The 14,127-nt window shown below is 38.2% G+C and overlaps 1 protein-coding gene across 3 annotated transcripts in view; it reads left to right on the forward strand.

The window, feature by feature from the left end:
- The window catches only part of SNAP25 (synaptosome associated protein 25), an 87,828-nt gene extending 74,019 nt beyond the window's left edge, over positions 1 to 13,809 (forward strand). For 2 of the 3 annotated variants that reach the window (XM_023536900.1, XM_023536906.1), the window contains exons 6-9: positions 876 to 993; positions 4,653 to 4,778; positions 7,136 to 7,280; positions 12,527 to 13,809. In XM_023536900.1, coding sequence (XP_023392668.1) covers positions 876 to 993; positions 4,653 to 4,778; positions 7,136 to 7,280; positions 12,527 to 12,595 — 458 coding nt within the window. In that variant the 3' untranslated portion in view covers positions 12,596 to 13,809. The remainder of the gene's footprint in view (positions 1 to 875; positions 994 to 4,652; positions 4,779 to 7,135; positions 7,281 to 12,526) is intronic. The other variant, XM_011370195.1, reaches the window with a different exon arrangement.
- The last annotated feature ends 318 nt before the right edge of the window (positions 13,810 to 14,127 follow it).

A 14,127-nucleotide genomic window follows, 5' to 3' on the forward strand; every position in this document is an offset into this window, starting at 1 on the left:
TGCTTCTATGAATTAAGTATTCAAAATCAAGAACTGCCCAGGGGCTACCTTTGGGTAAACAGCTACTGCTAGGGTAAAAAAGATCTGGAACCCATTACTAATTATCGCTGTAGTTGTTGTTATTTTCCCCAAAGAGGAAGATAGATTCTGTTTCCTACCCTTATCTGTCGAGGATGCTTAAAAACCAAGATAGAGACATTTTAAGGTACTTTGTCTAGTACATTAAATCTAAATGCCTAACACATAAACTAACATTCTGTTTTTCATTCTCTTGAGTTTCACTGGTATATGAGTAAATGAATATGCTGTGTTTTTTTTTCCTGGACACTCAGAATCAAACAGGCCTACATATCCCATCCCATCATGTCTGAATTACAAACTATTTTGAGCATCATTTTTGTTCATTTTCTTCTACCCGTGCCTGCATAGGGCAGCAGAAGAAGTCCACAGCAATGCATCCTCTTCGACAATGCATTGTAATATCTCTCTTTCTCTTTCAAATTCCGTTTCACGTAATCATTTCTCATGTTCCGTTGGAAACCCCAAAAAAATTCATTCCACACTGTCATCCCTTTGTCCTAACCAGAACAACTCGATCGTGTCGAAGAAGGCATGAACCATATCAACCAAGACATGAAGGAGGCCGAGAAAAATTTAAAAGATTTAGGGAAATGCTGTGGCCTTTTCATATGTCCTTGTAACAAGTAGGTAATGGGTACCAGCTCTAATCTGTGGCGTCCAGTTTTCTTTCTTTCTTTCTTTCTTTCTTTTTCTTTTTTTAATGTCAAAGTGAATGTCTGAAGTTTTGTCTTTTTTTTCTTTGTCCTTTTCCATCTGCTTCATTCTGTGGGGATAAAATACTTGTGTTTAATCAGAACAACTGGAACGCATTGAGGAAGGGATGGACCAAATCAATAAGGACATGAAAGAAGCAGAAAAGAATTTGACGGACCTAGGAAAATTCTGCGGGCTTTGTGTGTGTCCCTGTAACAAGTAGGTGTTGCCTGCCTGCCTGAAGCTTTGGTTTCCCAAGGCCCATCTTCAAGCCTTGACAAGCTCATTCCTGCCAGGCACAAAGGCAGGATGAGCATGTGGCATGCAGAACAGATCAATACCGTCTCCAATGCATTCATCTCATAGCATAGATGATATTAGTGGGAGTTACTGCCGATGCATTAAAAATCAGGCATACTACAGTGAAAGTTTCACTGTCAGCAATTTTTATTGATGAACGTTTCAACATTTTTCAGAAAGTGTACCTCAAGACAGAGACAAGCCTCAAGAAAGAGGCACCCCAATGCATTTTATCTTCTCCCAACCCCAAAAGCCAAATTGCAGACATAGAAAAGACTGGGGGTAAGTTTGGAAGATGAGAAACACATATATCAAGGTTTGATTTTTCAGAAGCAAAAGAGACAGGTAATTTGGCCCAAGTAAGCATTCTATAAGTTAGAGGGTATGACAGTGATTCACACTTTCAACTGCCCACCAGTTGCCAAATCTGATCAGCGATTAGACAATAGGTGCCACAGTTGCACCCAATGCAGAGGTGATGAGCCCTTCATTGTGTAGTGCTCCAGGCTTACCCAAATTGGGCCCACACCTCTCAAATTCTTCCTCTGGGAAGATCTACCTGTACACTGGCCAAAATGTTGAAATGTGTAGATTTTGCATGCACAAAATCACAAAACATTCAACTGTCCTCAAAGTTCTGCAACGCTTTTTTGGAATGTAGCAGAAATGTGACATGTGGTTATAAAGGTTTGCAACAGAAGGAACCTGAAAATGAGGGTTCTAGAAGATAGTGTCATTTGACTAGTGGAAAAAAAAAATGCATGAGCGGATTGTCCCACATGCATTTGGAAAATTAAACCCATTACCTGATCACCCTCACCCCTTCCACTTCCCTTTGAACGAAAGCCTTTTTCCTAAAAGCTCTCCTGATCCTAGCTTTTAGAATAGAAATTGATGTCATTTCTAGCTGATTATATGACCATTCACGTCCTTTAAACTTTGAGGCTGATTTAAAATATCCCACTTCCTGTTTAGGAGGGGGAGGGGCTCAATTTACAAATAAATTGAAAACTTTCTAAAAAAAAGAATGATCTACAGTAAATCCTGATTAACTGGAATCTAGCTAACTGGAACCCTCTGTGGACAAATGTATTTATACTCTTGCTTCATTCTACTTTGGGCAAAAAGAGACAAATGAACAAAGGGGGAAAATCACATCAGGGATTGAAAATGGTTTTTCTTCTAGGGCAATCTTGGTAGTTTGCATTCTTTTACTCAGTCTCCATCCTATAATTTCCACATCTAAAAGGACCAAACAATAAGAGCTGATCATCAGAAGAAAGGCCATCAGACACATCAAGAGAAACTATAACCAAGGAAAGATTTGATTATGTTCACTACCCTAAGACTCCATGGTTAGAAAGTGTCTCAAAAATCTAACAAATATTCAATAATTACTCCTGAAACAAAATTTTCCTCCATGGCCCACTGTTAATTAAAGTCATATAATTCACCAAAATGACTCATTGCTAAGCATTCCAGTTAGTCAAGATTTAACTGTATATCCTTCAGCAGCCACCTGCCCCCAGGTGAGATATCCACCTGTTTTGTGATGAATTCCAACAGATGCATTTACCCCATTCATCAACTATATGTGGAGAAAGGGTAGAAGCAGCCCCACTGGGATGGATTCTAATGTTCCGATGCAATGATGGTCCCTATGAATTCCACGTATTAGTTGGCACTGATTCCTTATTTGCACAAGAGACCCTAACTGAGCTTCAAAGCTTGACTGAAGTTTTCCCTATCGTGTGTAAATAATGCTGTAAAAACCATGTGTCACAACGCAGTGGCTGGCGGTGCCCTGGACTCTCTGAGGGCTTCACCCTGTCTCAGCATGTTTCGAAGGACTATGGTAGATGTACGGCAGTTATGTGAGTCTATGTGCAGCATTGTGGGTGCAGTGATTCGCCTTCTTTCAGAAACGCATAATTTCCCACCCCGTTGACTTTGCCAAAGATGGTATACCAGACATTTACATAGCAGAAAACATCACGAGGTCCATATAACTTCTTACAATGTGAGGCGGGAGGGGATGGGGAGTTGGGAAAAAACAAAACCAGACCTTAAGCTCTATTAAATTAGTTTTTGGGTCCTGTCCCACTGAGTGGGCCCATGGCTCTTTAGTGCGGTAAATTCTGACTGCTCTAAGGGCTGTGGCATTATACACTAGATTGTGGGCATTACTGAGATTTCATTTGTATGACTTTCTAATTTGACTTTGGGGTTGTTAGATCCTTGGTCTACAAATGTTACTCTTACACTCAGTTTTAATAGATAGCTGTGATTCTCTAGTGAAATTTTAAAAAGGGTTAAATTCTGGTATCTTATAATAGAAAATGTGAACATGGGACCAAAGGAAGTTCTCTTGTTTTTGGACTAAAAGCATGTGGTTTCTACTATGCAAAGAACCTAAAAACATCTTTGATTGCCTTAAATTATAACACACCCACCAAAATATGCTGCACATGTTTCTATTGGGCACAACAGGTATGCCTGGATTTTAAGTTTCTCTCCAAGGCAGCTCAGTCAAATATGGCCCATGGAGACCACACCAGTTCCAGCCCACTCTCCTCCTGCCACATCCCAGGATAGTTTGAAGTAGGAATTTGTAATCACTCCCACCCTGCCCTTAAGCCTGACAAAGAAGCTATTGAAACTGCGTTTCAAATCCTCATGAAGGCTATTACTGTCCTGCTAGTGCCTTTTTCGAGAATGGTCAACTTCTGGAATAGTTTGGCTTAAGTGAGAATGCTTCACTTTCTACTCATGCCTGTAGCTGGTGCATGAAGAAGACATAGAGGGATTTCCCTTTTCGGTGCTAGATGGCTTGTTCTCTCTTCTATTTTCCTGCATTCATTTCACTATACCTCTTTTACTTTTTGTCTCTGTGGACAAAGGTTTGTACATCAACTCTGGATGTATGGTGACTGTTTGGAATTACCGATATATTATCTAATTCAAATCACTCTAGAGGTAACTCAAAGACCATCACTCTTGGCCAACCACCAATCCTTCATGTCCTTCATGCAGAGTTGGAATGGTTAGTTCCACATATGCATTGGGGGGAGTGGGGAATAAAACAGGGAATTTTTGCATGATGGTGTGTAAAAACTTGGTCGAGTATTTTTTTCTTAATGACAGTGTGTTGCTGTGGTGTGATGTACACACTCTACTTGGCAGTCTTGTTTTGTGTCTGTCTGCCAGTATGTTTTTTTGTGTGTTTTGTGTCTCAAAATATAACCATGTCACCGAAATAGAACTGAATGTCCTCCAGCTACCTTAATCCTTGTCTTAAATCCAACTAAACTATGAAAACAAACCAAAACAAGCACGAACTTTGAGCAAAGGTTACAGTCTTGACAATTGCAATTGATTCAATTGGAAATGAAATGCTGAGTAGCTGAGGCATGGTGGTGGCCAACTGTTTGGGTCCAGATTATGATATATCGGTATTCTTTAATGCGTCAAATTAAAACTCATTCGCTTGGTTCGATTCTTGGCTTGAAGAGATAATCACTGCTGTGAGCTTGATGCTCCACTCCCTTGCTTTGTCACTCATCTTCTTTTTTGCATAGGCTTAAATCAAGTGATGCTTACAAAAAAGCCTGGGGCAATAATCAGGATGGAGTAGTGGCCAGCCAGCCTGCCCGTGTGGTGGACGAACGGGAGCAGATGGCCATCAGTGGTGGCTTCATCCGCAGGTGAGCCTCGTGTAGCCAGCACTGTAGCAGTTGTCTATTTTTGAGTAACAAAGAACGCCAAACTGAGTGGTTCTTAAAACAACAACCATTTTATTACTTATGAATCTGTATGCTGGTTTGGACAGTTCTTCTGAGAGCTTCTCCTGGGCTCATCCATTATATGCAACTGGGTGTGGGATGATCCAAGATGGCCTCATTCATTTGTCTGAAGCTGTCAACACTTGCTGGGGTTGGCTGAGACTTTTGCCAAAGCTCTTCTGTTCTCCATGTGACCTCTCTAGCAGGATAGCTCGGGTTTCTTACATGGTGGTGAAAGCATTCCAAGGGGCAGGCTCCAAGGCATAAGCACTTTGCTTGTGTCAGCCTTTGCTTATGTCATGTTTGCCAAAGTTTCATCAGACAGCAAGTCACATGACCACAGCAGGGTCGATTTAGTAGCAAATAGGCATTTCATTCCACGAGTTGAATTGAACAGAAGTTGTTAAAGAGATTGTTTACACAAGTCTGGGCAGAGTTAATAACAAACAATGGTAAAGCACTTTTGGACTAACAATAGCAGGAAGCATCCTGACGGGACAGGAGAGAACTGTTACCAGAACCCGACAATAGTTGGTCATTGGCTAAAGCCTACTGGAAGACAGAGGGTGAGAAAACCTGGAAGTTACAGCTGTAGAGGTCAGCCTCTTGTGAAAGAGAGTAAAGGTCAGAGAATGGATCTGAGATGCAAATAGAGAATAATGAGCATACTTGGATTCTTATTAATCATTTCCTTTGAGATCTGGAAGCAAAAGCCAACTTAAATATCTATTTAAAAAATGTCAAATTACAGATCTGCTAACTCAGAACTTAGCTTTCAGAAGACCAGAAAACAGAATAATGTTAACAAATATTCCTGTTATTGAAAAGAAAAAAAAAACTATCCATTTTTATATGCTGCAATACTAGGACTCAACAGTGACTGCGGTAGCTATTTATACAGCTATCTATACCCAGGTCACTGTAGCTGATGTTGCCAACCAATAAGTCAGATTCAAGTGACAGGTCACCGTCACTTAGATATAAGGTCTAGATATCTACATAGAATCTCACAGATGGCAATTCTATTCATGTTTCTATCTGCCCCCAGAGAAACTAGACAAGGGATTGCAATCCTGGCTGCACATGAAAATGACCTGAGGAGATTTTTTTAAATACCAGTGCCTGGACTTAATCCATACCAACTGAATCAGAATCTCTAGAAATGGGACCTAGGCATCTGAGGTTTTTAAAGCTCCTCAGTTGATTCTAATATGTAATCAGGGCTGAGAACCGTGGACCCAGAAGTATGCCTTAGCTGTTGATGATCATTTAAATAAGCTTTTCTACATAAGAAAGCTAGGAAGTTCCCCTGTAACCTCTAGACTGGGCCACTATAAAAACCTTAGCAGATGAGTGTGCATTAGGAGTTATCACAAGGGAAGAATTTTAACCCCTCTGAACATTTTTAGCCCATCACCATCTGTAGTGGGAAAATGTTAATTAGCCAGAACTTTGTGGAATAAGAACCTATCATTTGCAATAAAGAATTACTGCCTTTAAGCAGAGCTATGGAAAAACCGGCAAGATGGTAAGGTACTTTGAGAGCCAGCTCTTTTCTCCCCACTCGAACTGGAGCAATAATCTTTTACCACGGTTTTTCCCCCTGAAATCACCCATTCACGATGACACTATAAACCCCATAGCACTGAAATCTAAGCAAATAAAAAATCATCTTGAACAAATAGCTCCCTTTAGCGCTCTTGAGAGCAAGCAGGATTAAGGGGCAGACTGTAACTGTTTTTACTCTTCCTACTGATGCTGGTCCCAAACAGGAAAGAAGATGAGCAGAGAAATTCTCTGAATTAGAACAGTGAACTTTTTATTTCACACTGAATTTGACTATTGAATATTTCATTTGACATTTCAGAAAGAAAAATACAGTTTCTAACTATTTCCATCTTTAGTTTCTGACCTGAAATCCTGCCAACTAAAATAATTTTATCCTTAAAAGATGAAAATTGGGATAAACATTTGATGGAAGCAAATGATGTGCTGGTGGAAGAGAGAGAAGTAGATAAATTAATCTATTTAATATGTCTTCTTTAAAAACAGAAATTCAGAGTTTCAAAAAATGAGTTAAAAATATTTTCTAAAAAAAATCAAATCAAATAAATAAAAATTATAATGTACAAAATCTAAATCATGGTCTACTTTGAATGGAGATTACAGATGAATAGGATTAATACCTAGAGGTCTATGGATTTTTCCTAAATTTAGAGTCCTCACTCTTTGAATTTTTTCTCAACTTCTGTCCACTAAAAGTTGTTCTTTGATACCAGGGTAACAAATGATGCCCGAGAAAATGAAATGGATGAAAACCTGGAGCAGGTGAGCGGCATCATTGGAAACCTCCGTCACATGGCCCTCGATATGGGCAATGAGATCGACACACAGAATCGCCAGATTGACAGGATCATGGAGAAGGTGAGCAAGTGGCAGATAGCAAGTTTTTATTGCTTATCACTTCTTCTGAAATAGCCACTGAGAAGTGTCAAGGGCATAGTGAGACTCTCAAACCATAACACTGGATTTCAGGCACATTGGTAGATAGAAATTTTCCCTTTAATTTTCCAAGACAAAAATTCAGCAATAGACAAGTAAATAAGAGAATAGAATTTAATCTAGCAGACATTCCTCAAAGACACCTCTATTTCGGGCCATTGTGCTAGGCACCACAAGACACAAAAAGATGAGAAAGATACCACCCCCATTGCCAAGAAAGTCACAGCCTGTGGGAGGCAGTTAGCCTCCAGTTGAATTTACTACCACAGAAAATGTTATTCACCAAGACAGCCACGCATTAAATGCTAACTAGGTTAGATAAGGAAAGAAAGGTCAGGGGATGAGAAAATCTCAAAAAAGAAAAAAATTGAATTTGAACTGAGTCTTGAAGGATGATTAGGAGGTTGTCAAGTAGATATGATGTAGGAATAGAATCAGGAAATGAGGAGAAGAATAGTTATTTTTAATTTAGCCAGAAGATGAAAATAAGCTTTGATTTTATAAATGCCGAAGCTTTAATAGTAGTTCAAAAAGTCCCAGATTCCATTTCTGACCCAACAATGCACATGTCCAGATCTCAAAGTAGGACACATAATCTGATGGAATTGAGTTCATACAAGGATACTAAATGTAGCTCTAAGACTGAGTGCCACCAGAGCATAAGGAAGGAGTGGGTTTGGAGGCTTGAGATTAGAAAGGAATAGAAAGGAATACTGAAAAACTTTTATAAAAAGATTTAAGACACCAAAACCTGATATTCTACATAAACCTGACATAGTTTCTATGTCTTGTATTCCACACCCTCCCTAGTCAGTAGAGTCTTGAATATTGTTCATAGTCTCTTTAGATGTCCAAATGCCAAAAGGGAGAAATAGACACATTATAGTTTAAATGGTAATTGTGTATCTATAATCAATTCTAATTGACTAATCTTATATTGTATGAGTTTATTCTCTGGGAGATACTGAAGTTTTGAGCCTGAAATCCTAAATCTCTTTTTCACAATTCATTCTTCTTTGATGAACAAAGGATGCTATTGAGATCTTTTGAATCATAATGCTAAATACACAGTTTCTTGGTACCCAAGCAGTCTCCACTGACATGAAAAAGGAATGAGTACACATAAAGGGAATTCCTTGCCCTATTGTGTTCTATGCACTCCATATTAAAAATATCTGATTGCATAATATTTTGCCCGATGAATATTAAGCTACACAAATGTCTGTGTTGGTTAACAAAATGCTTGTACTTCACTTAATTTTACAAGTCATGACATACTTACCATTGTTAAGAGCCTTTGATATACTAAAGCTTTTAAAGATGAAAAAATCAATAGATTTTAGAACAATATTGGCATTTCAAAAAGCACTAGAGCCAACACAAACTGACATAACTCATCATGACCCAGAAAAATGAACTAAGAAATAATTGCTGAACTACCTTCCAACAGAAAAAAAAATGATTTGAAAAAACAAGAAGTAGTCATTTTTCTATCAACGGATCCAATTTATTCACAGATGGAGGGAGATAATGTATCTCTAATTTAATTAGAGTTCCGGAAGGAGAAGTTTTACTACAAAAGAGGGATCAACCTTTATTGATAGAGTTGGACTTTAAGAAAGAAAATGTGTTTCTGGAAAGGCAAGTGGCATTTTAATTCTGCCACTTTGCATTTGTAGTTTTCTTCTTTAGGAAAAATCTTTTATTCTAGGTCTGATATACTACAAAGACAAAGACATATGCTACAAAGACAAAGACATATGCAGTTATATGGTTTAATTGAAAGTCAGGCAAGTGAATGGGAAATAGCCATTATGGTTTGTATCATTCCTTGAATGATGAATTGTTTAAGGAATTGGGGAGAGGTCTAGTTGCTTTTGAATAACTAGTTTCCCACATAAACACACCATCATTGCAGTCGGACATGGTTTAGTTAAAGCCCATTTTAATCCAGCATTGCCCTCAAATATTACATGTTATATGAGCTTCACAATTATTAATAGACTTCCACCTTCTCATGTATGTTCTCAATTCTGATAATAGGAAATGATGTGCAAAAATCTCTCACATTCGTAAGATTAAATTAAAATCTCATAGTAGGAGTAAAGAGAATTTTTTGTTTCTCCAATATTGTTTTATGACCCCAACAATAACCTTCACCCAACTCCATCAATCATGATCCTTTCTCATCACTTGGATTATGAGTGAAGTTTTGGGAGTCCAAAACAATGCAGTTTTCAATATGCCCCTATGGACTGCCAAGAAATTACTTTGCCAACTTGAAAACCTTGTTTTCCAGTTTAGGATACACACACACACGCGCGCGCGTGCATGCGCGCGTTTACACACAATCTCTAAGGTTAAACAGATGTGATTCTTTCAGAAAACTACTAAAATGTGGCAAGTTCATATCAGATGCTTTATGGAAACTGTTGCTAAGGGAATAATTTATTGATATTCAAACTTCGATTTAAAGTCAGTGGCAGATGCCACGCACACATCGAAATACAGTAAGACTGAAGCTTTAGCATTTCTCAGATTCTCCCGTCATTGAGGAAACATGGCATTTGAAAACTAAGATCTTGGGTCCAACAGGGTTGTCCTGCTTACCAGGTTCTTGACCTGGTTTTCTCATCGAAAGATAAGAGAACAGTTCACAGCTGGGATCAGAATAGGCTGCCATGTTTAATTAACCTCCACTTCTGGAAGTCTGAGCTGTGGCGTAAAAACTAACCACCACGGTCTAAAGTTGAGGAGATTTCCAGAATGTTCAGAATGGTGGGCTAAATAGCTCCTTCTAACTCTCTTACTGGCTCTCCAGTGGGCATCCTGGCCTTCTCTCAAGGGCAAATCATGTAGCACATCTCGGGTATGCCAGCAAGTTTAGGATCCTCTAACTAGAAATATGAAAACTAGTATGGGATACATTCCATAAATAAAGTTCTAGAACAGGGGTCCCCAACACCCAGACCACAGAATGGTACCAGCCTGTGGCCTGTTAGGAACCAGACTGCACATCAGGTGGTGAGCGGCAGGCCAGCGAGCAAAGCCTCATCTGTATTTGCAGCCACTCCTCAGTGCTAGCATCACCACCTCAGCTCCACCTCAGATCATCAAGCATTAGGTTCTCATAGGAGCACCAGTCCCTGGTGCCAAGAAGGTTGAGAACTGCTGTCTATAGCATATAAATAGGATGAACACAGGGGCATTCTCCAAATATCAGGCAGATATCTAAAAGGAGATTACCTTGGGACCTTTTTTCTGAACGATACAACTTCTGTTACATATATAATAAAGATGTGGCACCTGTTGTGTCAGGTATTGCATAGGCTAGAATTTTGATATGCATCAGAAAGAATTTAGGTGAAAGTCACAGATGCTCTTTGAACACAAGTCTGTTCCAGTTCTTCCCAAAACCTTTGAAAATTAAAGAGTAACTTTATGTTCTACTTCAAAATCTCCTCTTACACCACCATATGAAGGCTCCCTAGTGCATTCTTAATGCAGGAGGTCTTAGAATGTTTGCCTTCAGAAATGCCATCCATTTTTAAATGAATTATTTTTCTCACTTGAGCTTTTCTCAGAGTTCTGTCAGGAAAAATAACAATTCTAACTGCAGGAACATTTCATATTGGTCTGAGCCTGTAATTTTCCTTTGTACCAAAGTGTCATTATTTCTGTTAGGATTTATATCTGAAGAAGAAAGATTTAATTACCAAGTAAAGTTGAGGAGAATATCATTTCCAAATTAAGAAGCTAAAGTCAAAAATATGTGTCTATAGATCAAAATAATCAAAGAAAATTAATGCTCTCTCTTACTTATTTTGAAAGTCAACTCTTGATAATCCAAACAGATGGTAGGAAACCATTGCCAGATAATTTAGGGTTATGAATAATCTTGAAATATTTCTATTTTAACTTGGCAAACTTCTATTTGAATATGGATAACTGTAGTATTCTGAGAATTCACAATTAAGCTGAACAAAGAAGACCCAACTTGATAGAGATTGTAATCCACCAAGCACAGTAGTAAATGCAAAACCAGTAATCACTGAATAAATATTGGTTCATATAAAAACTTTCAAGTTTTCCTGGAATTTTTGTGTTTGCCTCTACTTGCTGACTCATATCTTTCTCAGTGTTAGAAATAGTTCATTTTCTGGGTTTTTAAGGTCTTTCCTGGTAGTAGCCCTGGATTTCATACTGCATGTGCAGCAAAAGGTAACTCAGGCAATGAGGAGATCAATCAAGGCATGAAATTGTGGTAAATATACATGTGTTAAAACAAGTCAGTTATCAAACTCATAGGAGTGAGTCTTCAGAAATGGGACTTAAAAATTATAAAACATCCTAAAAGCAAGCCAAGTTTACACCCAATAACCATAATTGTGAGATAAAATATATTGAACACTTAATTTTTGCAAAACATTATTCTAAGCACATTGTGTATAAATGTATTTCATCCTCACAGCAAATCTAAGAAATATAATGATTAACATAGTGATTAGCAGTGTGAAATCCTATGCTAGGCTGCTTGCCTTCTGACCCCGAAGTCTCCATTTATTGGTACTATGACTTTAGACAAACTACCCAAATCCTTTCTGCTTGGTTTTTTCACTTGAAAAAAGAGATCTGCTAACAGTATACACCTCATAGTTGATGTCAATCTTGATGTTGCTAAAGTCGAATGAATGGAAGATAGTAGACACTCATGCTCATTAGCAGTACTCTTTATTGTCCCCCATTTATGAATGAGAAAGCTGCGGCAAGATGTTGAGTAATTTACTCATAATGACACTACTAATAAGTTACCTGTGATCTGAACACAGCTATACAAGTGGTGTTAATTCAACTCAATACAACAGTCGTGAATGCCTACCAGAGAAGTCATTAGGTATCATTTCAGGAGAGAAAGATAAATGACATAATTCTGCCCTCAAAAGGATGCTCTCTGCTGGGGAAAACAGTCATGAGAACTAAGATCAAGCTTCTATGTTCATGTTTAAGTACTGCCATAAATAATGTTTCTGGGAACACAAAAACGAGATGGTCAATTCTGATTGGGGAAGTTTCAAGATGCCTTCACCCCAGAGGGGGCCTTTGAACTGGACTCACGAAGATGAATGGAATGGCTAACCTGAATTCTGTTTTCTTTCCCCTTTTTTCAGGCTGACTCCAACAAAACCAGAATTGATGAGGCCAACCAACGCGCAACAAAGATGCTGGGGAGTGGTTAAATGTACCCATCTATGTTCTCTTCCAAATGCTGTCAGGCAAAACAGCACCTTCATGCTTTTCTCATGGTATTACCTAGTAGGTCTGCATACATACACACATCAGTCCATCTCCATTGTGAATGTTGTCTTGTGTCGTCCATCAGCTTCCCCCAAACACCTATGTGTCTTTTGTTCTTTCTGGGTCTCCTTCTTTCCAAAGGTTGTATATAGTAGTTATTTGGTGGCTCTGACTTCCTACATAGATGTCTTGAGTTTCATTTTTCCTTTTCTTTCCTCAGTGACGTTTGCTGAATGACAACAACTTAGGAATGCTCAATGTGCTGTTGATTCTTTCAATACACAGTATTGTTCTTGTAAAACTGTGACATTCCACAGAGCTACTGCCACGGTTATTTCATTGGGTGTCGGGCTCTGAAATTCTCAAAATTTGCTGTCTTTGGTTCCTCATCTGCTATCATCTGTCTGTATGATTTCATGATTAGACAATGTGGAATTACATAACAGGCATTGCACTAAAAGTGATGTGATTTATGCATTTATGCATGAGAACTAAATAGATTTTTAGATTCCTACTTAAAAAAAAAAAATCTTTCCATGACAGTAGCATACTGATGAGAAAACACAAACATACAACAACAGCAACAACAAAACAACAAAGCATGCTCAGTATTGAGACACTGTCAAGGTTAAGTTATACCAGCAAAACTGCAGTAGTGTCACTTTCTTTCTGTCAATAGACTTATTAATCATAATCCTCCTTTTTTAAAAAAAAATTTAAAAAAAGATGGATTTGACACACTCACCATTTAATCATTTCCAGAAAAATAAACGTTTGGCATCAAATTGATGTAATATAGGTTTTGTTTGCTGCTTTTGAAGGCTATGTTTTGGAGAAAGCAATCGTGCTGTGAAACAGTGTGGAGATGTAAATTTTATAAGGCTGACTCTTATTAATCACCATTTCCCCTGTGGTTTGTTAACGGTACAATTCTCTGTTGCTTAATCTAGAGCTATGCACACCAAATTGCTGACATGTTTAGTAGCTGATAAAGAAACCTTTAAAAAATAATATAAATGAATGAAATATAGATAAACTGTGAGATAAATATCATTAGAGCATGTAATATTAAATTCCTCCTGTCTCCTCTGTTGGTTTGTGAAGTGATTGACATTTTGTAGCTAGTTTGAAATTATTAAAAATTATAGACCCCAGATGTCTGCTTTAACTTCTTCATATACCCTGTCTGATTTTGCATTCATAGAAGACAAGCCTGCCTCCTCAGTCCCTTTGCTCCTAAGAAGCCAGTTCTGTGTGCTGAGGACCCTGCATGGGAAAAAACAAAGGCATACCTTTTAGACACAATTCCAATGGCAGTGGAAACTTGGCCACCATTATTTATTTATTTTTTAAATAATCTGTTTCAGAAATAGTTGTGTGTAGACTCAGTGTTGGAAGTGGGAGAATATATAGTTTTCCAGAAGACATAGAAAAAAAAATGAAAAAAAAAAATCTTTGGTATTTTAACTTGGTT

This window comes from Pteropus vampyrus, unplaced genomic scaffold, assembly GCF_000151845.1.
Source record: "Pteropus vampyrus isolate Shadow unplaced genomic scaffold, Pvam_2.0 Scaffold7, whole genome shotgun sequence".
Taxonomy (NCBI): domain Eukaryota; kingdom Metazoa; phylum Chordata; class Mammalia; order Chiroptera; family Pteropodidae; genus Pteropus; species Pteropus vampyrus.